The sequence below is a fragment of the Dufourea novaeangliae genome, unplaced genomic scaffold (genome assembly GCF_001272555.1).
Source record: "Dufourea novaeangliae isolate 0120121106 unplaced genomic scaffold, ASM127255v1 scaffold101, whole genome shotgun sequence".
NCBI classification, from domain to species: domain Eukaryota; kingdom Metazoa; phylum Arthropoda; class Insecta; order Hymenoptera; family Halictidae; genus Dufourea; species Dufourea novaeangliae.
In genome coordinates this window covers 2,212,862-2,240,192 of record NW_015373989.1, presented here as the reverse complement: position 1 = coordinate 2,240,192, position 27,331 = coordinate 2,212,862, and the positions used below count along the sequence as shown (strand labels likewise).

Genomic DNA, 27,331 nt, shown 5'->3' with positions numbered 1-27,331 from the left:
TGACACCGTCATCATCGACTATCTGGCTCGTAAAAAAGCACCATAGAGGACCGTAGGCTCGGAGCGTAGCGGACTTTCCCAGATTTGTAGCCGCCTTCGTTCACCGGGCCAGCATTATCTCGATAAAATGAAATCGGTCGTTAAACGAGGAAGCGAGACGGTGCCGAGGGGGGTGCGAGAGAGGAGACGCGACCACAAAAAAGCGCCAGGGCTCCGGAGAATTCATAGGGTCAAGGCGGCGGGTAGAGGGGTCGAAACGAGGAGCAAAGGTAGAGAGACAAGAGTGGGAGAAAGTGAGAGAGGGATCAGGAGCAGGAGAAGAAGAAGCGTTTTACGTTCGAAACCAGTTTCTATGGTTTAATTTTTACGGGTGGACATCTTCTTTAATTTATGGCACCGTCCAACCCCGTCCTTCCTGCCCTCCTACTCTTCCACCTCTGTTGAACGCCTTTCGACATTTTATTGGGTCGGCCGGGTTTCTGTGACTCGTCGGGATTCCGTTCGCCGCGAGAACATTCGAACCTAGAGGGATTCAGAAGACGGTGCCCCGATCGATGGTGCGCGCTCACCTGTGTATATACCATCATTCCGGTTCCTAGGCCATCTCTCATCGGGTTAGCTTTGCGATTAGCCCGCTGGTCTAATTGCCCCCGTGATTTCGCAAGGTCGATCCGTTCCCAGCCACCGTCGTTGTGGAAGCGACAAGATCAACGGGGATTCCCGCGCCTCCGTCCGGCCCTGGGTGATCCAACGCGTGTGTTTATCGGATCTGTACGTTAATTGAACCAGCGAGCCGGGTAATAGCTATCATTACGAGCGCTTACGTCTTGCAGGCCAGCAACTAAATTATATGGGCGAGTACACACGGCGGTACAGATACGTCGCGGGGCCAAGCGTGCGCGGGCTGGCTGTTGGAACGGGAATCTAGTCATCTGCGAGGATTCGGTTTTGAAACTTCAGTTGAAAACGAAAGGGACAGCTGACCAGCCAAGGAAGCGTTGGAATCTGTTTATGGGTGGAGCGTAATGACACGGAAATGGCGAGGATATAGACTCTTTTCAGGATTAAGTTAAATAATTTCAGGGAATTACTGACTGGCGAGTTGTTACGTTGATCGCGATTATTCTCGATTAGAAATAATGATAGGTCAACAGGAATATCGAGAGGTATTCTAGAACTACTGATTATACAATCGATACTCGGTAAAAAACTGAAATTTGTAGAAGGAAATTGTATGACTGAAACTCACGCGTTGAAACAACCAGAGTCTCATTAAAATCACCGGAATTTATACGAAATTCGTTAATCCGTTGTGTACGTATGCAGTTAGGTAATTGTAAGGTACGCTTCGTCGAGCAACGCTATTTATAACGCCTGCCGTGTTTGTATACACTGCGCGATTTTCTCGTGCGTCTTATTTACGCGAACTGTCAGTGTTCATCGTGCTATCACGACGATGAGATACAGAAACAATGAATACGTCGAAATGATCCAGGCCTTGAGTGAGTATAACAAATATTCAAAATGGGCTTCATCAAAAACAAAGCTCCAGAAAGGATGCTTTTACTCGACACTTCTAATCACCAGCTGTGGCATCCTTTCGATCGCACTCTGTGTGCACAAAATATTCTACAATGAAGCCAAATTTATTCACAAACCAGCCCTCGTAGAATGAATTCCGTGACATTTCTTACGAATCGTTAAAACGAAAGAAAAAAAAAAAAACAAAACAAAAGTTCTTATGTCTACGATCAACATACAAGAGATCATCGTACAGGCGACTCCGTTCGTGTTCTCAGGCAAGGTAGAAGCTGTCCGCCGTGCAGCCGGCGATCGTTTCCCTGCGGGGGCTTCGCCGGCACAGTGTACACACGAGGAAACGGTAGAAGACTTTGCGGAGTGGAGGAGCGTACGATCGCCAGAAGAAGTGGGGGATCGATGGGTGGTACCTGGCCAGCCGGTCTTCTGGGACCGCGAGGGAGCGGATTGGCGGACGGAACGGGCCCGAACGGGGCCTATTGGCGGAGAGCGGGACGGGCGTGAACCGATGGGCAGGTTCAGGTGGTCCCCCCTCCCTCCCCGTTTGCCAGCGGGAAGGAAAATCGGTTCCCGTCGGTAGAACCGTGTGGGCTTCTCCTTAGGCGCCTTCGATGCAGTCGAACAGGTCGCAGCGATCGCGAAGCGCCAGTCCTCTCCCGTCCATCGACGTGGCCGCACCGTGACTCGTGGATGTTCGAGAGAGACAGATAGAGTCGAGATTGAGGAAAAATTGTCGGAAGGGATCAACGGGGACGGGTCGAGCAGGAGAGAGGGACAGAGACAGAGAGACTGAACCGGTGGTGGAGGAGAGACCACTTTGAAGCTACGACCGGACCCGCGTGGATCGTCGTCGATCAGAGTACTCGGCGGTCATTCGACGGATTTGCATCGAAGGGGTACCGTGTGTCGGTCGCGTGTCCTTCGAGGGGGTGAAAGATCGGTCCGGTCGTCGTCGAAGGTGAACGATTCTTGTGTGATCACAGAACGTATTTCCGGGTGAGGGAGATCGTGTAAACACCACGAGACCCGGCGGTGTTTACCACGTGACCACGCGACAGGACAGAACTGTTCTTCGGGGAAGTGTGTGTACGGTTGATCGGGAAACGATTTTACTCGACGATCGAAGATTTTCCGTCGTGTATCGTCGGGAGGAGGAGAGAAGAAAACGGAAGGTTATGGTGTGTAACGTGTGATCGAGGAACTTGGACGATCGGTTGTTCCGGAGAAGAAGGTTAATATTAAAGTTTGTGGTTGCGGAGAGGAGAACCGATTGGGCCCTGCTTGTTTGGATATCGTCTGACTGCGAAGGTGAGTGGAGCTGAATCGTTTCGATCTATGTACCGTGGTGAACTAGTTTCGTACGCGGGCGTTGATGTCCTCGGACCCTGTCGACACTACGTTTGAACTCTCCCGCGCTCTATTGTCCCGTCGTTGGAGTCGAACGGAAATTTGTGACAAATCGTACACAGTGTCGCTGATCGTTTCGTTAGTAGTTTCGATGAATTTATGGGATCGAAGTGAAAGAAAAACCGAGTGTTCCCATCGTGAACAGCTTCGCGGCGGGAAATTGTCGGCGAACCACTCGCGAAACGGTGGGCACCAGGGTGGAAAAGGCTGCACTAATGATAGTTATAAAAACGAAGAAAATAAATCACGCGCATTCAGCCGGTAATCACCGGCGTTTCGTCAATCTTAGAGTCCATTCACCGCTCCATTTATCTGTCGTAAATTAAAGTCTACATCCAAAGTGGGCACCGCTGCGTTGCTCGCGATTACACCACGGCGTGAAATTGATAATGTAACCTAATAACGGGCGCGAGCACGATTGACCATTAAAAATACCCTCTCGTACCGGGTAAATTTTGATTGGAATATAATTACGGCACTGTTAGACCGTGTCCGGTGTACGCACGTTGTAACAGACTCCGTGAACGTTGTTATCCCGGCCAACAGGGTAATCTGTGACTTTTTTTCCTAATCTCTACTCTTTGCATTAAAATCGATCTATTCAAACAACAGAAATTAATCATCGATACCACAATGATTATGACACTTCATTGCCTGAAATTAACCCCTTGTCACAAAGATTTTTAATTCGATAAATAGTCATAAAAATCAGTTACGTCAATTCTAATATTATTTCTAATGTTAAGTAAAGGGGTTAAGTTCTCAGCAGTGATCAACAAAGTTTCGAGGAATTCCTCGAAAGATTTACCGTGCAGAAAAATGCGACAGATTAAATAAACGTCTTCCCCGTTCCACCAATAAGATCATCAACCGCGATTCCTGTGTACGTGTTCCCTCTGTCAGTATCTCCTTTATTCGAGATTTCGAGCACACTCGGACGCGACCCTCCCGTGTGTCAATGCGGTTGGCTGGGGTTAGTCGCAAATGAAAACATTATCGTCACCCCTCGCGGGGCCGCCTGTTGCTATAATATTTGCCTACCGGTAGTACAGCGCCCGTAATTCGGGCACACACGGTCACAATGGCCCCGACGTTCTTTCGGCCGTGGAATAAAGGCGAACGCCCAAGAGTCACGGAACCGAGGTGGCGTGCACACGCACGTGTGCGACACGGAAGGAGGGAGAAAGAGGGAGAGAAAACGGTGACGAAGAAGCGTTACAATTATTATGCATAGCTGCCCCGGCCCGGGTCTCTCCCATGTCAAAATATATTTATTGCCCCCCTCCCCTGTTCTCTCTTTGTTTCTTTTTTTTTTTACCTTGGTTGCGGTGTGTCAGCCGCCATTGTTGCCCTTTCATACGGTTATTACCCACTTGTACGGCAGAAGTCGAGAGAGGAGACCTTAGAGAAAAGTGACAAGCTGGTCTCTAAATCGCGTGAAATATAGCGTGTATATTCTTACGAATCTACTCCGATGTCTCCCGCTGGAATAATGAATAAATTCCCTATCGAGCCACTAATTTGGAAGATTATACGGTCCGGTAAATAATTTTCGGAGAAAGTCCATAAAAACTCTCGCGAGGAACCTACACACGACGTGTACTTTAAAGAACGATGTGACTTTGTCCGGAGAAAGCGTGTGCGTGGACCACGAACGGATAACATGAAATTCACGTTGGAATAAAATAAAAATTCGTACACAGGATCGTTGGACGGTTTAATTAACCTTAATCCGAGCTTCGAATGCGCATTCGGAGTTCGGTGACTGTATCGGTTGAACGAAATCAACGGTTCCGTACCCTTCGTGAGCCAGGCCAAGAATCGTCAATTCCTCATTTGCATATTAACCCCTCGTGGACGGACTCGGAATCCTGACTTAACGCCTTTTTGCCGTTTCGCCCTTCGCACAGGGGAATCGTAAAACTCCAGACAAATACGCGTATTATCTCCGTTTTTGCGATACAAATGGCGGGAAACGGAAACGTCGGGTTGCGGATCCGGACGGTATCTGACCGGGTCACGTCGGGTCGGACTCTGAACCGGAGTTTCTTTCAATCGTTCGCGAAAAAATGGCGCTTGGTACGTTTTCTAGCGGGCCTTTATCTCGATGCAACGTCCATAGAGAGAAGAGTTTAACGGTAAACGGTCCCCGTTACTTTTCTAATCGGAACCGATGCGCCTTCGAGACGCGATAATTCGCGAAATACAGGTAACCACACTCTCGGTCACGCTTCCTTCCGGTTCACGGTTTCCGGGGAAACGACGGAATTAGAGTTTTATCGCGGCTTCGACACGGATCGACGACTCGAAAGCTGCCGAGAAGTTGCGTGGAATCTTGTGTCGTTTAAATGGAACGGCTCTACAGTCTTTGACTCTCGATAAGTTTTGCATTAAGTGATTAGCCTGCGTAATTATGCCCTCGTATATGTCTTATGGAGCTTTCCATTGATTGTCGGTCTTTGTTATTGAATTTTAGAAAGTGGTACGATATTTTCGTGTAATTGTATAACATACAAACTATATGGTGTTTCATTGTTCGAATGTCCATTGTGTTAATAATGCAAAGATATTAGAGGTATACGTTACAGATGAAGAAATGGATATTCATTTTGTCTTTATAGGTAGTTTCTTATTTTCAATAACTTTCAATTGTCTATTTCTATATTGTGTTACTACACATGTTACTCTGAAAACATATTTCAGTTCGTTGACATTTATTATTACACAATTATTTTACGAAATATGTGTGAATAATTGTTCTGTCGAAACAAAATTCATTTAAACTGAACATCGATAATTAAGTTTAGAGGTAACGAGGACCGTTGCATAGATCGATATTAATAATTAAAATACCTTGAATCAACATAAATTTAAAACAGAAAAACCAAAGTTATTTAAAACTCAACCTAGTAGTCTAATTGTTCAAAACAGCAGAAACAAACTGCATAAAGTAAATGTACTAAAGAACAATTCTGACATAAGAGGGTCATTTCATCTCGAAAAATCAGAAGACATGAGATTTCATCGAAGATATACAACCTATCAGGGATTAAGGCTCTCCTTTCCGCGAATTTTTCTTCTGTCTTCAAAGGTGAACCTCGAAGCTGTACTCGCAGAAGCGAACTTCCGAGGCCGATTCGTCCGGTCGATATTGCCGACGCCGTAGCCACAGCGTTTACGATATTATAAATCAAACGGTGGCGCGTTTAATCGCCGAATAAAGGGAGATTAAATCGGCGGCGAAGGTTCCGGGGATTCTCGTCGGGAGATTTTCAGCGCTCGCGACGAGGACTCGCGACGGCAACGTGTCCGCCGGTGGAAAATGGCGCGCGCATAAAATTCACGCGGCAATATATACCTATCCGTGCTCGAACGGACGAATGTAAATCATCGGAGCGTGTAATTAAAGCTGGATTAACGACGTAGGAATGATCAGAACCAGGGGCGATTTATTTGCATTTAAACCGCTTATTGGTCTCACAGGGGGATTTCCTAAACCACGATGCGTTGAAATCTTAACAGCATCAAAGACGTCCATCGCATACCATTACGATATTTAGACGTACATTGTACAAAAAGAAAAGAAAAATAAAACAACGATCTATGAAAACGTTTTCTTTTTTTTTTCCGTTCGGAAATGATGCAATTGCAATTACGGATTCATTGAATGGTTATTAGTGTTTTCTGACAGTAAATGCTGGAAGCGACGTTACGCGTCGTGTTTATCGCTGTTGACGACTTTATCGGATAAAAAATATTCGAGTTCTAGATTATACGTAATTTATGACTTGTATGTTGATATTGTCTGGTCATAGTTTCGTGATCTCATTGAGACGGTAATGAAACTTTGAACGGTTGTAATTGTGCATCGAGGGATAGGAGAGTTCAGGCGATGTGTTGCGCGCAAAATGGCGATACGTCCCGGTGTCTGGTTAGAATCCTACGGCGGATTTCGAAAGTGGAACGTCTCAATTTCAATCCATACAAATCGAGTCAAACGTTCTACGATCTAAGTTTCCAGTCGATCGACCAATTACGAAGTGACGTGAGCCGATCATCGATCGATTCCACCGATTTCCTAAATCCTCCATATACGATAATTCGCTAACGTTCTTCTCAACAATCGAAACATAAATATCCTTGATTTCTTCATCGAGCCGTTCAATAACGACCTCCCCTAATACATTCGCTGGCATAACGAATCCCGCGCAGCGTACGATTCCCACAAGTGGCGCAAAGGGTTGCGCCCGTTCGGTCGTCCTCGATTAACTTTCGAGCGCCTGAGGAAAATCGTGCGTGGAGAAGTGTAAGGAGCGTCACAGTTAAAAATTGGATCGGTCACGGGACGAGGAGACGAACAATGCAGATCTGGGTCCGTCAGCCAGTGGCTTCCTTCAATGGGAAGATAGGAGGTGTCCTCGGGATGCCGCGGCGAGAAAGCGGAGCGGGTTCGCCTCTCGTGGGGCTAAACTGTCGCGATAAATGATCCTGAGGAAGGTTATTAATTGTCTTTGACTTCCAACCGGGCGCTTTGTGGCTCGCGAAAACATATTAACCGAAAAGAAGCTGCCGTCTCTGCTCCCCCCTCTGTCCTCCATTCTGGCCATATGCCTATGGGAGTCGTGCGTGTGCACCAGTCTGGTCCGTGACGATCCCTGGATATACATTCGAGTGTCTGCTGCGCGTACACAACGATTCAGGGCATCATTTTTCAAGGATACTCGATCGAGACGCACCGTGGGCATCATCCATCAAACCGATCGTTAAAAATGCATCCGGAACCCGATACAAATTGCGCGACCTGTATATACGTATATATACCCAGGCATATTCCGAGCAGCACTCCAGTTTCCCTTTCGTGAAGCTTTCCCTGAATCTGTGCGTCCTCCTGGACGGGTCGTCACCGGCTCGTGGACGACCCGCGGTGACTGGCAATGAGCGGACGGTCTCGTGCCTTCTATACATCGTCTACGGGCCTCGGCGATGCTCTTTAGACCCCATGGCGGGAAATGGATCACAAAGGAATTCGCAAGTAACCGTGTCTAGCCAGGTCGTCTTTTAACCATCGGAACTGTCCGAGGCCGTTTCGATCCTCTTTTTACCTTCTTTCACGAGGGAACAACGGTGTAAAGTGGTCCGTGCTGATTTTCGTAGGAAGCGGTCTCTTTAAAAAATATTGGACCTATATTTCATTTCTGTGTCGAACTGACAGGTGAATGCGGGCCCCGATTTCGTAGCGACGAAACTAGTTTAACCTAATTTCTGGAAAGTGACTTGGTCGGAAGGAAACGGTCTATACAGAATGAAGGTAGACGATATGGTGCATCTTGTTCTGTGTTTACTGTGAATATTATGTGCTCTACTTCTATGTGAATGATAGAACCGTGAGAATACTTCGACGACAGGAAAGTATAAACGTAAGGGGCAATGGTCATTTTGTCGATTTTTATCTTTTCACATAAATAGATTCCAAATGTTATTTATATTATTACGACAGCAATGTAAAAACGTAACGTTGATTGTCACTTTTTTACATAAATAGACTAGAAATATTATTTATAATGTACTATTTTTTACCGTTACATGCTGTCAACTATGTATCCGAATTAATGTATTTTGTTACCAAAGTGTGTAGACCCGTGAAGAAATTATTATTATTTAGAGTATTTATGCAAAAAAGTAAAAACTGCCATTGATTTGCACCCTTCAAGAACGAATAACCACTGTCAATAGTAAATATGTATATGTTCAATACTTCCTCGAAGACTCAACAAAAATTCTCCCAGGAATAATATTCCACGATGTTGCATAGTAACTCCGATGACGTTACAATTTCCCAAGATCCCCGCTGTTACCGTGTCGATCTTTAACAAACAAGTCTGCCATGAGATCCGCAAGCGGATCCGCGAGTCTCGAAGATGCTCGACATTGACACCGTTCCATCGTCCAAGCGAAGACCGTGTCGCGCCCAGGCGTTCATAAAATTATCGTTTCCCCGTAATCCGTCGGTTTAATTCGCTCGAATTCCACGGAAATTAATTAAAGACGCGGCGACAGACGCACACGCGGTGTAAGCAAACGGACATCCCCGATGATACGACAAAAAAAAAAGAAGAAGAAAAGAAACCCAGGTAAAGGGGAACTGAAAACCGAGTGAGAGATAATCGTCCAATTAAACGCGTCGAATAATCGGTTCCGTCGATGGTCGAGTTTCCGCCGCGAGACGAAGCGGGGGCAAAACGAGTTTCTGGCGAGCTGGGCCGATTCACGAGCAGTCCGCGTTAACTGCAATTACCCGGTTGACAGGGCAGTCGAGGGAGCGAACGATTGTTACAATTCCACGGCGCAGTCCCGCGTTAGAGAAAGCGTGTCGCAGCGGCTGGATTTAATTAATTGGCGGTATATTAATTCGCGAATTTATGACCGCATTAAGAATGACCGCTTGATTACCACCGGAGCCCCTGGGTGCTCCCACCGCGCGCTCGCCCGTGATATACAGCCGACGATTCTTTCTTTTCTCTTTTTTTTTTGTTGTCTCTTGGTTCGAGTTAATGAGTTAATGAATCTACTCAGGAAAGAGGGAAGTCGATATATCACCGGTGTGTAAGCCGCGTCAAGGGAATTTCCTTCGCACGAAAGTTAACCGGCCACCGGTCGCGATCTTATCGTCGCGTAGTTACCGCGAGGCGACCGCTCGCTCGCCCGCGCGAACCACGGTTGCTGGCCCCTCGGGTTAAAATATACGGACGATTACATCCGTTTATCGCCAATTAGAGAAAATGAACGGACCGTGTGCGCGCGCGCGCGCGCGCGCGAACGGGGGCCACCACGTACCGATTGTAATTGTGCGCGGCGCGAGCCTGCAACACGATCGCCACGGGATCTACGGATTATATTATTCACGGGGGTGTGGAAACCACGACAAGGAGAGGCTACTTCGAATAACAAGTGGTTTTGCGAGAACGATTCCCTATTCTTGGGAACTGATCTCTGGGGAAGAGAGATCTATGAAATTGACATTTTATACTTCGTGTAACGAACTATTGTTTTGTGGAGTTCTTTCAACCTGCTAACTGCATTTGTCCAACAGTAGATGCGTACTTGATCAGTTTAGGAACAATATATTGAATATTTTTTGACGATCGACAGTACGAAACTTTTTTTAATGACATCCAAACTATAGAAAAACTGTGTTACTGCGATTACTAGTTCGTTATTTATCGTGACTAAACACGTTGCTTATAAATAAACGTTTTTTTTTTTTAATTTTTAGTCCATTTGTACATTAGAATGTACAATAATTTTAAGGTTTGTCCTGAAATTATTTTACGTTTTTTTTTTTAATTTTTAGTCCATTTGTGCATTACAATGTACAATAATTTTAACGTTCTGAAGTTATTTTACGTTCTTTTTTAAATTTTCAGTCCATTTGTACATTAGAATTGTACAATAAGTTTAACGTTAGTTCTGAAGATGTTTTAAGTTCCTGTTATTTTGAATCAATTTATTCGCTGCACAGAACATGCTGCACTTTTTAAAAATAATAACTGCAAAAAAGAATATAAAATAGTTTCGGAACAAATTCTTGTACATTGCAATGTGCACTGGTTCTAAGGAGGCTCAACATCACATGTACCAACATATTCTTAAATTTAAACTCACAATCAGATGAAAAGTACAACAGAACACCAAAATCTTCCTACGATTCATTTTTACATTCAAGTATAATTCCACCAACAGGCTCCACGAACGCGCACACACACCTCCATTCACACTATTTCCTCGGGGCCCTTTTAACGCCTCGATATCCCACATTCTCTTTCTCCCGGTCTTCACAATGTATCCTATCTTCCCGAAATCTTCCTTTGACCGGGTCCGTACCCTCCGACTCCCGATATTCGTCCTTCCTGTTCCCCCTCCTTCCACTCCGAAGGGAGTGTGTAAGAAGTCGCCGTAAGAAAAGGGTTGTCGGGGTTGAAAGGACAATGGGAAGCAACCGTAGGGATCCTCTAAGAAAAAAAACGACGCTCATAAAGGGATAAACGTCAGACGGGACTCGAGTTTAATGGCGCGTAAAGTTCGACGTGCCCCCATCTCGACGTAGCCGGAGAGGGTACGTATGTATACATATACACGCGTGTATTACGCGGAGGCAGCGGTACGATGACAGGAGGGGTGCGTGACCCCTTCTGTGTCTGTTCCCCCACGTTCCTGTGTTCATCGTTCCGTCGTCGTACGTTCCACGTCCAGGCGCATCGGCGTAAGCTGATATTTGGAGTAGGTCGATCGACTTCATTAACGTGTGCCCGGGCAAATATTGACTCTGGGTCTCTCCGGTGGAAACTGGGGTACGAGTCGCACGTGTGTACACGAGAGCTGCCCAGAGTATGTCCCCCCTTCCTCTTTTGACTTCGAACGCCTCGTACAAACCGTCCACGGAACAGATTACACTACGGTCGTTTCCTTCGTTTCGTTCAGGGTTCACAGATATTTTTGCATATCAATGGTAAAGGGGTACGCTTCTGGTCACGGTAGTCCGCCGTCGCGTTATCTGATGCTTCGTGCGCCCCGCGATAAGCGGTCTTGGCCGAGGTAGAACCTCGCCTCGCGATCCTTCTCGAACCGTACCTCCGCTGTCTGGGAACAGAAATTCGGCATATCGGGATGGAATCCCGTGAACGTTCGAATTCCGATTATCGGGGCACGGCTAGGTGAATACTAATTTAACGAGATATATATTCCACCGATACTTCGAATCTCCACACAGTTATCCGTGGCGTTCGAGTTTCGAAAACACGATCGAATTCCTATCGGTCGAATTGAAATCACCATCATTGCCGTAATAAGGGGGGAGCACCTCTCTATCTCCTAGGCAGTTAAGGCGCATGAATATTCAGAAAGAGCTATTAATCACAGAAGGGATTTCGTATCGAAATCCGATTACGGAAACCAGAAACGTGTGTGTTCCACGAAATAATTGAGCGTAGAGAGATGAAGAGGGAGAAAGGATACGGTTGCATGTTGAAAGATTCCGATTAGCGGTGAAATCACGGCGGAAATAGGAGGCAGTTAGAGGAGATTTCATGGATCGCAGGACAGTTTAGGGCAGAGAGAAATCCGTTTCTCTCTATCGTGCGCGGTGCAGAGGCCAGCCTTGGCCCGAATTAACCTTCGTGGGATCGCATCGATATCAGTCCTCTACTTACTTGCCGGTATGTCTAGCCCCGATCCTTTGTAAAATCAATAGGCTCGGCTACTTAAATGGTACCGTTCGCTGGTTATAGTCACACACCGGTCCGGCTAGCGCTCGGCTACGGTGGCCCCACGGATACGGTTACGAAGGTTGAATCGATGCGCTCTGTGTGATTTACTGTTAATCGCGAGACCACTCTTAATCAACGTCGACCTGCGTGCCACAACGGCCTCTCCTCGGGTTCTCGAATATTCCATGGAGCCCCGTGTTTGTACGTGTGTGTGCCCGCCGCGCCATCGATGGAAAACAACGTCCCGATATTAGCTCCGCGCCCCGTTTTTGCGCCGCTTAACCTTTCCTCCTCCCTCTATATTCCGTTCGCCATGGAGATTATCGCTTTGCACGCTTGCTCGCGCGACCACGAAGCTCCCAGTATATATTTCTCACGCGATTCCGTGTGCCCCCGGTACCGCAAACAAACCTCGCTTTTATTAGATTGCTTCGAGTAACCTGCCGATCATGCGTTTTCAACAATGGGAAAAAGTGAATTTAATGTTGGTCCAGTTTGGGGGATTGTTTCTGCAAGCTTTTTTTTTGAGAAGGTTCGTTGCTCTATTTGGCCCTTGTCTGTACCTCGTTTTTCAAACCTTATTTATTCGTCGATGTTAAATCGATAGTGGTAACGATTAATGTAATGAAGGGATGAATAGGTTAATTTGCAAATTTTTTGGAATAAAAGTCACGGAGCTTCTGATATCATTTCTTAGGAGAATACTGTATTTACTTGAAACATTCAACAATTGTTTGACTTTAAACAATTGGAAATTAATACAAGGGATATTCTGTTCAAACATTAAACAATTGTCGATTGATATAGTGGACATTTTGTTCAACATTGAACAATTGTCAATTAGACAGAAATGACGAATGAGGAGTAATCGTATTTCAAGGCAATATCTATGGAACATTTATTTGTAGGACTATTATTGATCAGAATGTCAGAACAATAGAAGTAAAAATGCCGTGTATTAAAATACATACACAATTATAAATTTCCAGGCAACTGTATTTAAAATAGTAGAAACCAATAAAACTGGAATATATTTTCTGGAAGAGTTAATATGTATAGAAAATTACTAACAAATTAATATTCTTGAAATATGGCTTAACAGCACTGGTTGCTCGCCTCTTCACGCATCAAAGTCTCCAGTCGCTCAAGAATCAATCGAAAGGCGGAGTGACACAAAAACCTTGAAAAAACGGATAACCGTGTCGTTGTTCGGCTATAAATTGGTAAAAAAAAAAAAGGAACAATGCGAAGAGTGTACAAAGAGGAAATCTACCTGTTGCCCCTTTTTCTGAAGACCATGGAGAAAAGAGGATAGTGTGGCCGCGTAAGCAAGCGGAACGAAAAGAAAGAGCTGGCGTCAAACAACTGCGTCGAGAAAAAACTTGGAAACCTTAACGAACCTGCGAGTCGGCTCGTCTTCTCTTTTTCTCATTCTGCCCCCCTCGTTTCTCCGTCTCTTTCCGTCGGTTAATAAGAGTGACCGCGGTCGCGTCAGTTCCTCCTCCATTTGAAGAACAATCGGAAAGAGACTATTAGTAGGGCTCGCGTTGCAACCCGACGCAATTACATCCAATTTAAATTCTCGTTAAGACGTTAATGGCACCTTATCACCCTCTTATTACACTTCGAACAGTATATTTTCTCACTTCGCAAACCTGGAATTCAATGAGCGTTAATTTTCGTTATAAAGAAACTTGTATCGTACTTCAAATTAAAGTAAATGGATGAAATTTTCAAACGGGGTCAAAATAATAAATTAGGACCAGCTGCAATTGTTTGCCATCTATCAGGAAGTACACAGAGATTATCTACGAATTTAGGCATCCGTACGAAGAAAGTTCCGAGTTATCAGAGATCTCATTTCGGTGAATTATGCGAGTCAGCCGTCTCCGGTTAGGTAAAAGTCGGCGACATTAGAAGATAGGTGCCAGGTGCCCTCGAGATCCTGGGCCAAGGTTCCCTTATCGGATCATCGATGGTCTAATTTTATTCCAGTTTACTCGAGAAACGCGTCCATTTCCCTGACACGAACCTGTGCGCGACAGATGGTGTTCTTTTTTCACCTAGATAGCGCTGATTTATGGGTCCCAGTTCGGAACGGAACGGACTTGGTCCCGGTCGAACAGAAAAAGATACTTAGATTCATCCCGAGAGGGCTTAATGGGTCTATGTCGATCCTTCGACGAATTGCATTAGGCTTTATTAATCGACTCGAGAAAAGGGAAAAAGGGGGGAAAATGTGGTTAGACTAGTTTCCAGGGTCCGACCGAGAAGATTTCTGTCCGCGGATGTTGGTCTTCAGAGCTGTGCCCAAAAGTTAACGATCGTGCAAATGGGGACGAGACTGCGAAGAGACGACAGTGAAGAGAAACGAACAGAAATCGATCGAGGGCCCCTCGATGCTCTCTCTCTTTCTCTCTCGGATGCCTGAAGCATTAGTACACGCTGCCGAACCGTGTCAGGGGCGATAATGGTCGTAAAGAAACCGGGGAATAATTTTTCAAGCTCCTCTTCCCGGTATCCGGGGCCTCTCCGTCTCTTTTATCTTTCCAAGGATGAGCCGGGACTAACTGACGCACCACTATCCTTCGAATAACATAATTTCTATAATTGCAGATGAACCAACAGTGCAAGGTCTGCGGCGAGCCGGCGGCTGGTTTTCATTTCGGAGCGTTCACGTGCGAGGGTTGCAAGGTAAGGAATCCGTTTAATCATCCTCTTGATACCGCGGCACTTAACCCCTTTAACCGTGTGGACGGTACGGAGCTGGTTCTCGTGTGAAAATGATCGCCTCGTACGGTACGTTTTCATACCAGGAAGAAACTGGAGAAACGTTTCTTGGGTGGGAATTTTCAATCTTTGATCCTCAACAGGTACGCGATAATATTTAAGATGAGATCTGATTCGAATGGATTCAGTCTCACAATGACACTTTCGAATACCCTTAAAGAAGTCGTTGAATGTTTAATGAATTATAATTTAATGTTTAAGCTCAATGGAACGGTAATTTTACTGAAATCTAGCTAATTCTTTACGTCCTCGAAGATTGTGTTACGACCAGAAATGATCAAAGCGGTATCACCTGTACCGCCGTACCTTTCTGGAAACGTCATTGGAATGATTTAACGCTCAGTACCGCACACGGTACCGCCAGATACGTTCACGTAGACCAATTAACAACGAATTAATCGAGGTCGCATTACACGCGTGTTTCACCTTGTTTGCATTCCCGCGACACCGCTTTCGACGCGTTGAAATCACCGCCCGAAAGTCCAATTGAACACGAGATACGTACGTACGTGATTGGGGCCCGTTGAATCTGAAACGAACCACCTCCTGTCTACTCCAGTTTACAGGAGAGGGAGGGTTAATAAGCCGCGTCGAATCGCGAAAAGAAGAAACGACCGGCACGTACACGTCGGTGAAGCAGGTGAGAAAGTCCTGGATCGTGCTGGACCGACAACGTGCGAGAACATCCGGGGAAAAAAGACTGGCCCGACGCGAATTCATAAGTGGACGGAAGAATCGAGCGTGTCCAATCGATTGTCTCAGATCGTCATTGGTGTTGGATTCGTGGGGAACGTGATCGAGTTAAAAATTGTTTCGTGCGAAACGATGATTTTTTTTTTTTAGTTCTTTTATATTGTCAGTGATAGCCGAATAATTAAATTGAAAGGCATTTCTAAATTTCATTTATGTGTCTTCTTATGAATACAGTAGAACTCCGTTTATATGAACATGTCGGGGGACAAGTTGGTTCATTATAACCAGGTCGTACATATAATAGAAGTTTACCTATTTCTTCCGGACCATCTAGGGTAAACGCACAAATGTATGAACACTAAAGAGATTTTCTAACAATTAAAGTCGAATTATAAATGACAATAATATTAGTAAATATTTGACATCTGAACATTAGATTATACTCCTTAGAACGTATAGATACAATTTGAAAAATTGGAAAAATTTAATTAATCAATTTAAAAAAAATACATATTTTACCCGGTAAATGAACGTTAACCAGTAAATGAACTTTTCTAACCAATGGCGTGAAAACTGTTTGAATATGAAACAAGGAATTGAAAAAATTAATATTTAATCATTTGCTTATTTTGTTATCGTAATTTACACGTTTTGATGTACAAGCTTCCTTCACTGGTACGTGTTCATTTACTGGTGCATCCACCCTATGATTTTAATTAGATTTCAGCTAATCAGGCACTACATACTAAACTGACGTACATTTACCTGGAGTTTATATAAACGTAGTTCCATCGTATTCTTTTTGTTCCCAAAAAAAAAACAGTCTCTTTCGTACTGTAGAAAAATAATAGAATCAATCAGGATATTATGTACGCATACTTCAATTTTGTCGGCATCACCAGAAGCATTAGGATAATAAGATGCATCCTCAACATTCATTTTACTAAATACCCATTCAAGAAACACGTTGCATACAAACGTTACAAGTGCATTTCCGATAATTTCAATGGCACGAGTTGAATCGCAGTTCCCAGCCTCGTCGATCCTAATCTCGCCGAAGTTGCGCAAGGATTTTTCACAGGGTACCGCACAAAACGTACCAGAAAATCCCGCAAGACGTTCAACGTCCGTCCTCTATCGCGATACGAACAATATCTCCTCGAGTCGTACGAGTTCTCCGCAGCGAAACGAGGAATCCCTCCTTTCATCGTCGACGGCAATTCGTAACGTCGAAACGTCCGCGGCTGGGAAGCGCTGGGACAGCACAGCAAAGCGGGGACCGCGGCGCTTTCATCGCGATGTCCTTCGACGGTTTCTTCCCCCTCCTCTGTTCGCGGGATCGATCGATAAGGACGCAAATAATATTCAATCGGCGGATACCATGGCGCGCGCACGTGCTCGCGGGAACGCGTACTACGCTATCGTACCGACAGGACGATCCCCCCTCCAAGAGGAGTCTCTTCTCGTTAGGCCGCGGTTTAGTTGGGCCCCGAAGGGTGTTGACCCTTGCTCTCGTCTCTCGGTCCCACTAATGTGGTGCACCGTGGAATATCGGTACCGCATACTAAGTGACCCATCCGATAGTAATTGGACCTCATTAAGGCAACAACGGGGGCCCCCACTGGCGCTGTCTCTGTTCTCGCCCCCCTACGGGCCCACGTTGCGTTCGGTTTCCCGGAGAGACCGAGCCACCAGATAACGCGTTTTAGGTAAATTAGACTCTCTCTTTGTGGGACTAGGATCGGCTCTAACGGGGGAAAATACGGCCGACGGTCTATACGCTGCGCTCATAGATTTATGTCCGTATATCTATGCCAGGCCTTCGAAAGCATCCTCTCCGTCTACGGGCCGGCTTTTCTATCGTATCCTCCTACCCTCCCTCTCTTCACCTGCTTCTCACCATCGTAACTCCGCTTCGGATACCTTTGCGATAAGAGGAGTTGTTCGTGGGTTTGTTAAGGCTTTGCTCGGAGTATCGTGCGGCTTAACGAAATAATAATAGTGCATTCGTGGACTGGCGTTCCTAAAAAATTTCGACAGACTTAATTCAACATAAGGGATCCTAACTTTCAAATATACCATCTGTTCTCTTTATGAAAATCGAAGCAATCTACTTTCCGTACAACAACAAAGTCCTTTCGAACAAACAATTGTGTTTCACGCGTACATATTTTGTATTACATGAAAATTTCTAAGCTACGGCTTAAATTCCTCCAGGTTACGTAAGACTCACCCTCGTTCGCTCGACTGATACCTGGGCATCAACCGGGCCCCGCCCGATAAGGTTCGTTTCGAGAAGCGGTTTTTCGAGGTGCGGTCAGGGAGCGACCGCGCGTGCGTCAGAGCGTGCAGGATGAGAGATCGGTCGTCGGGTCGAGTGCCTTTAATTCTCACCTCTGGACTTTCGTGCGGCTCCTCGATATCAGGGCCTCGGTTAGTCCACGGGATGATAATATTAATTCCCGTGGTCTAACCGTGTTGTACTCGTCTATTTCATCCTGGACCCCGTCGCGGCGATCCCACCGATCCATTAATTAAACATTCAATTCGTATGAGAAATTTTGCGCGTGGCGCTCCGACCCCCGGGAACAGCTTGATCGATGCTGGATCGGACGGGAGACGGCGATAGCAGAAAACGAGAAGAAACGAGATTCCCTGCGGTATAACGGTACCGATCGTATAAAAATCGTGGTTCACCTCGCCTCTTCAAACGTTTACGAACGAACACGAGATGACGTAATTCGAGTGTAGTTACGTACGAGCAGGGCTCGAGGTGAGGTTAGGTTTCTCGTTACGGTGGATCGAAAGAAATCTTCGTAGGGCGTCCAGGGTCGATCGAGAAAGCGAAAAAAGAATGCTAGGAGTTATTGCACGAGCTGGAGGAATTCTGTGTAATTTGTCCACGCGGTTTTATTGCGATTTCATTCAAACTTTTAGGTTAGGGGCTCCATTCTCACGGAGGCGGGGATGTTCGGGAAATATTTGAAACAATTTACCGGGCCGTGCATTACGGGAGCCGGGACGAGAAACCGGGGACACTCATTAGCATACTAACGACTGCCTTGAATTCCCTGCGTAACATTGAGAAGTCTACCATTCCCGCCTCCTTCCCCCCTTTCCCTCTCTCGCCGCCTTTTTCCTTAGGACCTCTTCCATTTCGGGCGCGACGTCGCGTTCTTCGGAACCTGTCTTCAATCTCGAGCCGATCGACGATCTCAAGAATTCACGGTGTATTAAACAGCATTTTTAATTAAAGCTCTGGTATATGGAGGAGCGGATACAATGATGCATTATGCAGTTTTGATCTCGATCAAGTTCATGGAGGATAAGTAGGTACAGGGAAAAAGGGAAATGTTCAGAAATCTGATCTTTATCGTACGTGTAACTAAATTACTGTCTTTCATGTGGAAGGAAAATATTTTTGGGTGAAACATAAGAGAACCGTAAAATGCTAGTATAAATTCTTTCTCCTCTATGAAATGTGAGATTCTTCTGGTATCTGATAAATCCTGGGAAGACAGACTTTTACATGATCGAATAGACTACGGTACTTAGGTCCAGATATACCCCTAATAGTCGGTCCTCAGATGTGTTTCGAAAGGAATATTCTTCCAAATATGCTGATCTTCTGAAATACTAACATAAACAATTGTACGTTTCAATTAACTTCTGTAAGTTGAAATAGTGCAGGAGGTTCCTAAAATCCTGGATCAAAATGGATTCAGACACCGCTACCCACAAGTTAATAATAATAAGGCGTAATTCATATTCTAAATACAAACATCGAATATATATTTCACCCACGGTGTAAAAAAATGCATGCAGTCCACGAAGCACAATTTTCGATGAAAAATTTCAAACGAAGTAGTCCTCCATAACCCCAGCCTCCTGGCAAACTAGTTCCCGGCATCTAAAAATAGAAATCGAACACTAGGATGTAGGAATCCAGACCTCCACCCTCTTCCACGATTCCTCGTCTAGTAGTGTTGCGAATTCCAGAGTCCACCAGGTGGGAAAACAAATGGACGAAAAAAGAGAGAAAAAAAAGAAACAACGGAATGGTCGCTTGAAGGCCGATCGAAGAGATCCACCGGGGGATCCCGCTGCGCTTGACGTATGAATATTAACGTGACCCGGCCGGTTCCCTCCTCCGGTGCACCAATTTGCAAGGCTCGACACGCTCGTTATGGCGGTCTTGAGGATGCGAGGCGAGATTTCGTGGATTCGCGGCGTGTTGTGATGCAAATCGGCCCGCCTGTAGGGAGGGGAACCATTGTTTTCCGCGCTGGCGATTATGCGGCGACCGAAATCGCGAACAAAATTTTTCGGCGGCTCTCTTCGTGATTCACGAAGTTATTCATCGGGCGACAATGAGAGGCCCCGATGGATCGAGGTCACGCGACATTAGCGGGGGACCTGGGTCGCTTTTCACGGCGACCCTCTCGTGTCGGGCTGTCTCTCTCGTCGTGCGGCCTCAGCTTGGAATCCGAGGGACTTCCGGCGGGGGAATCTGAAAAGGCACTTAGCCCCGATGTATGTGTCGAGTTTTCCGGTCGGAGGCGGTTGCATCAGGTCTTCGAGGTGCAGTTTAGAGGTTGTTGTCGGAAATGGCGATAGAGGTTGCTCGAAAGTTGGAAATAGTCTGGTACTTGGCTATTCCAACTGGCGATAACGTTTCCGCGAGATTGGAAAGACTAAACTTTCATCCGGTGCAACGAGTTCATTGTTTTATTCGCAACTCAATATGATCCTTGGAAGAGGAATGAAATTCCTACTTTTGCTACTGCTTTCATAAATAAGATTATGGAATTTCATTTTGCATAAAGGTTCGTAGCGATGTCTTTGAGGACCAGTAGTTGGGGGTTGTTCGTTTAGGTAAATAAAAAGTCAGGTTTAATATGTTCGGGTCTATAAAATCACTTGAAAATACGACCACTATTATTCTAACACTTCATAAGTTCTAACACAGTGATTCTAACACTTTATACAGTTAATGGGATGAAATAATTGTTCGCCAAGTGTCTACGCGTTCGAGAAAAAATATCATTTTATTATAAAAACTAGAATTCCAACGTTTATTCGATTAAAATTGTCCAGGTACTTTTCCTACCTTTTATTCCTTATTCGAAATTTATTATCCAGGTAATCACGATGATCATAATAAAATCCAGATAATGATTGTGCCCATCTCTGGCACAGTTGGGCAACAACTGGAGGGAACCAATGATCCCTCTAAACAGCACTCGTACCGAGCAATAAAATTGAATATTCTGAAAGATGTTCAAAGAATTACCTGGAAACCATTTTACTACGTATCGAGCAGAGTCTCTCGCGTATCGTTGCGTCATAGGAGAAGTAGAAGAATATCGAAGTAGATTACCGGAGCACTTTATGCAACGCTTCGTTGGCACGTCCATGCAAAGAGAACACTTGTTGCCTGGATAAAAGTGACAGTGACGAGTAGAATGGGGAAGGGTGAGGGGGGAGGAACGCACAATGGCACGGGACCAGAAACCGTTTTAGAGAAACCGTTTAGGCCCCGATTTCCACAAACGGCGGACGATTTCGCGAACCATTGCGATTACTGTTTCCCGTCACGATCGACAGATTAGTCGACCGGTTCGTTTTTTGCCGCGGCGCTTTATCGCTTGCGCCTGGGAGTGTCCAGTCTGACTCGCGACAGAATATATCGACTCTGGCGGTTTCTGTCCCTTAGACAGAACTGTCACGTTCCCGTATTTTATCTGTGCCACTGGCGAGAATCGGGAGCCCCCCCTTTTCGTACCGCGTGCGCCCGAACGGCGAAGTCGTCGCAAATCGTAACGATTCCGCCGCGAAATACGAGGCCAGGTTACGCAAAACCTGGAACGCCGCGACTTTCGACGAACTGCGAGAGAAGCCGTTTGCAATTGTATCATCGACGACCACACGGGCTTTGCGAAACCAGCGTGGCCTCGCGAATGGACGTACGAATGAATTGACGACGACGATGCGTTTCCACGGTGCCTGCCTTTTCATTGCAACCCTTTAACTTTCAGTTTTGCGCAGGTGCAACACTCGTATTAAAAGTGCGTGGTAGTTTCACTGATAGGAAAGTAGATTTCAATGTTGACAGTTGGGAGATTCAAGTATTGCCGTCATAAATAAATAAAAGGTAAAAGAAATAGGTTTAATGTCGACAGTTTGTACTTCAAAATACTAAGATACAACATAGTGTATATCAGTTTCATAATTTTTGAATAAGGATTTAAGGGTCTGGGCATTAAAGTGTTGTTAGTTGTTGGGTGAGAAGTAGTCACACTATTGAAATTAGGGTTTGAGAAATCTTGATTTGTTTTTTTAGACTTCCAGTGCATCAGGGGGATGAACGACCCCAGTTCCAAGTTTGACCTCAACCTCGATTTTTAAAAACATCCGCACTTTGTACCTGTTTTTCTATGATTTCACTTTATATTTTCTCTAATCTCAACTATTCTACCTGAAAGTATGTACAAATATCAAACTTCGAAAAATACTTCCAGAACTTATTTAGTCCATGGTTTGGGAGATACATATTTCGAGTTTTAAAGTACTTGGTGTCACTTGTCCCCCATGTGCACTTCTAAGAACTTGTATAATCTGTGCCCTCAAACTGTTAAAAATTCTGAAGTTTCATCCGTGGTATTTGTCTGTCTACCAAATATTAACCTGAAATAGTGGTCAATGTCGTATATTCCAAAATATATTGAAAGGGTATAGCAAAATAATTGTGTCAAAAGTGCCCTTTGACCGATTTTGACTTGTAATATACCATTCGATAGCTTGTCAAGAAAAAATAGTCTGTGTCAAGTTTCAACCCTCTATCTCGATCAGGAGGGTAGTAATAGGAAAAATTCGGATTATCGGTTTCCCACAACATTCAATGTTTCAAGAACGTCCTTCTAAACCGTCCTTAACCCATTGCTCTCCACGAAGATACAATCTCCAATCATCTTTGATCGACAGGAAATCGAATTATATAAACATCCTAACGAACAAAGAACCATTTAAGCCACCGAAAATTAAAAGTTTAATTATTTCCAAAGAAAATACAATTACACTTCGTACGTTCAGATTGCTCCCGTTGGTTCGTTCCGCGACATCCGGCACGGTGGATCGCGGTGTACACTCCGTTTTATCGCGTGGATCTATTTGCAACCGGCGGTATTTAAATGGCCGGCAATTAGGCGACGTAATCGCGGCAGTTAAGGAGCCGGGTCGCGCGGACGAAGTTGCCAACCGAATCGCCTCGCTTTGCGCCGTTACGTAGAAAAAGGGGAAGCCGCGCGCGGCGAAAGAGAGCGGAGCGGGGGAGGCGGAAGAGTGCGCTGTGGCCGCCGTCGGCATCGCTTCTCGGATTCTCCGCGTGTGTTAACACGCGCCACCTTATTGCCTGGCCTAACGTCGGCTTTATGAGAGAGCTAATTGTGGGCCTGGACGGCGGAGATATCGCGAGGAGATTGCCTCTATAATCGAGTTTACGGCGGTGTTTCCGAGCTGGCTCGCGGTATACTAAGTACTCGCGCGAGCAGGGTCGAGCGGAGTTTCCGTGTCACCTGCGCTCGACTTCGCCAGCGGGTTCGCGAGGTCGATTTACCGGGGCATCGGCACCGACCGTGCATCTTCCGCCGGCATTTTGGTGTCGACGCCGCGTGAGATATTTACGGACGATCGGCTAGGTGAACTGGGAACTAGATTTGCTTCAACTTGTTCGGTGATTCTCAATGGTGTGTAATCCATTCGTGACTATTAGGCTACTGGGGAATAAATGACCCGATGGAAATGATGAAAATAATGGTGGATATATATCGATTACACTGCTGGTTAGAAGTGTAATGATACTTATCGGAGATATAGTAAATGTCACGGGGCATCACGAAATTGTTGGTAGCGTGATAGAAATATTGCTTGGGGGATGTTGGAGGTCAACGTGAAACGAGTATGTTACTATGAAGTAATAAATGAAGCCTAAAAGAATATATGTTTTATGAAACATGGTATTTTCTTCGCACAGACTAGGTGTCCCAATAGTTGCCAGCGGTAATGTGTGTATGGCAATTGAAAGGGATCTGAGAATACATCCCGTTTATAAGGATTAGGACAATTGTCGAATAGGAGATAGATGTGACAAAATAAATATCGTTTGGGCGATGTGACAGCTCAATGGAAAACACTTCCGTAAAGTACTAAAAATGGTCCAAAATATACATAATTTTTATTAGAACCAAGTATCCTGATACTTATGACCGGTAGTATAGTAAATAATAGTAACTAGGACGTTCTCCGATAAGAAAGTACATAAAAATATAGAAAAGGTGCATAAAAGATGACGAAGAGTATGAATAATGTAAAGGTTAAAATATAAAGTGTCTCTTAATCAGACTGACCCCGAAAGCATGAAAGGATAGTTTCTCTCGTCACACGAAGGGGAAGAGCCATGAACACGTAGAAACAAAAAAAAAATGGCGGACAGATTCCTCCGGGAATCTTCCCATGGCTATTTATCGTGGTCGTCGTCGTCGTCTCCCATCGGAAGCGTGTGGCCTAACCTCGCCGGAGTCCTAACCTCGAGGAGCGTAAAACGTGACAGAGGGGAGGAAACCACGAACCGCAACGCGTCGCTCGTATAAAGCGGCGATTTACGAGCGGGCAGGGTGCCCGGCGTAGCGCGGAAACGCTCGACGGCCAGCAGCACCTGGCTCCGTATGTGGGCCAAATCGCGGCGACGTCCGCTTTTACGCTCCTTTTACGAGCCAATAAATCGCGATCTATCGATCCCGACGTCACGACGCGAACCTGCTCACGGCTTGTCCACCCGCTCGTCGCGGATCCGCCGTTGAAATCGTAATAACCGTGACATAATTTAACGCCCCACATAATTTACAGCCGTCTCGCGAATTAAGATTACTCGCGACACACCCTCGCGTGCAGACTTTGTACTTGTTCGTACGTTTGGTCGATGTATTTATCATAGAAAATAAAACAGAAAGGACGAGTCACTTGGACAGGAAATGCACCCAATGCACACCTCGGAAATAGTACCTGATCGCTAGGACATACAAATTTTTCTGCGTCCAGTTTAAAGGTAGTGAATACTCTGTGCTGGAAACTAGATGGTTAGATAAATGGGAAGAATAAATACATTACGCGTAGGAGCAGTTAACGCAGAGGGACACGATTTCTGCATTTCATGAAATGTGTCCAATCTGTTCGAAGTGCATTTCAGACTGAACCTCCAGTGCGAAACATCCCAGTAGTGGGGATAAAGCAGAAGTATTTAACGTCGATATCCTTCCGGGCACTTACCGAGAATTTGCTGTACTGGATGAAAGAAATGTGATATTTCGTAAAAATGACATATTCAAGCCCACGTTTATTACTTTATTGTGCCACAAACGTTATCCTCAGCTTTAATATCCTCTAAATAACATCCACATCAAACTTTCATATTTATTGGACATTCGGTAAATGTCCTAATACTTATGAGCAATTATGAAGAAGTCCATGTATTACCATCACCCATCAGGTAACTAATTTAAAAATCGAACACAGTATTCCCACATTGAACATCCTCTGATTTCTATAATAAAAGTGACGAAATTAATTCCACACATTGTCACGGAATGGAAATCAGACCCGAAGCTATCATCTGGATGGCCCAGTTCACGCCCGCGCTCGCGTCGCTCTTGCCACAGCCGTCGCGCCCTTGAGGATCGTCGTTTAGCATTCATGGGACGGCCGCCGTGGTGGTTCCCCGTCGCCCTGCGCAACCATCGTCGTCATCGCGACGATCCGAGCTCACGTCCGCGAGCGATCTTTTCAGAACGATCGAACTTGCGCAAACGGACAGAGACACCGATTGACGAAACCGTTGGAACCTCGCGAACCTGGACTAACGCTCTTGGCAGCGACTAGACCGCGTCCAATTCTGTGGAAAGAGGCTTCAGGAGACCATGAATACGGGACTCGAGGTGTGTTCAAAACGAGAACCATCAAAAATCGCTGTCCTTCTCGTCCAACTGGAACAGAAGCACCGTGTAATGAGTTGCGGCGTGAAATTTCGGTCGCTGAATACGTTAGCCGAAGGATTGCGTACATCCTTATTTGCATTGGCTGTCGTCACCACAGGTGACAACGAGCATCCTCTCCGATGATGATTTTCGAATCTTTATTATTCCAGTTTCTCGATCGAACTGTTTACGAAAACTTTCATAATCCTGTCTGCTGGTTTAATCGACTATCAGGTTGTTCACCTTCTGTCTTTGTTCCTCCGTACATTCGATACTCACGGTATCGGGATAACACGCATGAGCCACGCGTTGAAGTCACCGAGACTGTATTAATTCTTGAGCAATCGACAGGATTTTCTGCTTGACTAAAGTCTACTTACTGTCTGGAATTTCATGGAACTCTTTCTATTTCTTCCGACGAAGTAAACGTGCCGCGAACGAAACTTAAACCAGCGGATTACGATGATTATAGAGACTTCTGGCAATGCCCGATATTTCCAGTGTATTTATTCTACGAACTCTTTTCTAGATCTTAGAAAGTCACTATATTACAAGGCTACGGATCGTCCTAAATACAATTCCGAAATGGTTTGTTTACCAGTCGCAGACACCCACCCAGAGATCGTGGATTCGAATTAAATCGTCTTCGGTACACTTTTTTTCAAATTCGTCGTCACCGCTTTCACCGGAGGCGAGAGACAGAGGCGCTGTCTGCGGGTCGCGAGACTCGTAAATACACCGCTCGTCTCTCTCGGGGTGTCTACGTTGGCGGCGGAGGCCCCGTTGTCTGGTAAATCTGTCTGTCTGTCCGCGGGACAATCGTCGTCGTTCCTGGTTCGCAAACGAGGCGGCCGCGGTTACCTACCCGGTTTCTTAGTCACGCGAGCACGGGTCCCTCGGATGAAATATCGAACGCCAGGCAGCCGTGGAAAGCGTTCGTCGAACGATTATCACGCTGGAATCGGATTCACGTGACCCCGTCGACGTCGTCGTCGTTGTCGTCGTTTGCCTCCGTGGATCCCACCGTCGTTGCCAGAAGAAAGAGTGAGAGAGAGGAAGAAAGAAACGACGGTGGCGTGCATCGTGGATGATCTTTCGGATTGAGTAAGGTCGGCTAGAAACGCTCGTTCTCTCGTGCGCCCGGCCTCTCGTGTAACGAGGAAACTCCGTATTGTTTTCGCGGGATCGTACGGCGGGTATCGCGACACGTTATCGTCTACTCCTGCATCTCTCGATTCTTGAAAATTAGCGTTCCACCGTGCTGGTATTCCCCTCCCTCCAGAAGCGTGTTTATCTCGACTGTTGAGGAGTGAAAGCAGTTCAGAGAATTTATTAGTCGACTGGCTGGGAGTTCTTAGCCAAGAGGACTTTAACGATTTTTTTTCCCCCCCCTCCCGGTAATGTTGAAGCTTGATTTAAACGTGTCACAGAGATGAATATTTCGTAAGATCGTTCTCCTCTACCACAGTCGAGAAATTTGATCGGTGCGTTCTTTTCCCCGAGGACATAATAGGGAACGTAGGCAGCGATCGATCGGAGATTACGCCTCGATTAAGCAACCGTCCGGTAGCGATTCGATAAACAATCGGTGGCAGTCCCTGAACAATTTAT

At 45.7% G+C, this 27,331-nt stretch overlaps 1 protein-coding gene across 1 annotated transcript in view; it reads left to right on the top strand.

The window, feature by feature from the left end:
- Window positions 1-2,683: 2,683 nt before the first annotated feature.
- The window catches only part of LOC107187714 (zygotic gap protein knirps-like), a 38,812-nt gene continuing 14,164 nt past the window's right edge, over window positions 2,684-27,331 (top strand). Inside the window, exons 1-2 of the mRNA XM_015575868.1 lie at window positions 2,684-2,847; window positions 14,826-14,903. Of these exons, the coding sequence (XP_015431354.1) occupies window positions 14,826-14,903 (78 nt within the window). The 5' untranslated portion in view covers window positions 2,684-2,847. The remainder of the gene's footprint in view (window positions 2,848-14,825; window positions 14,904-27,331) is intronic.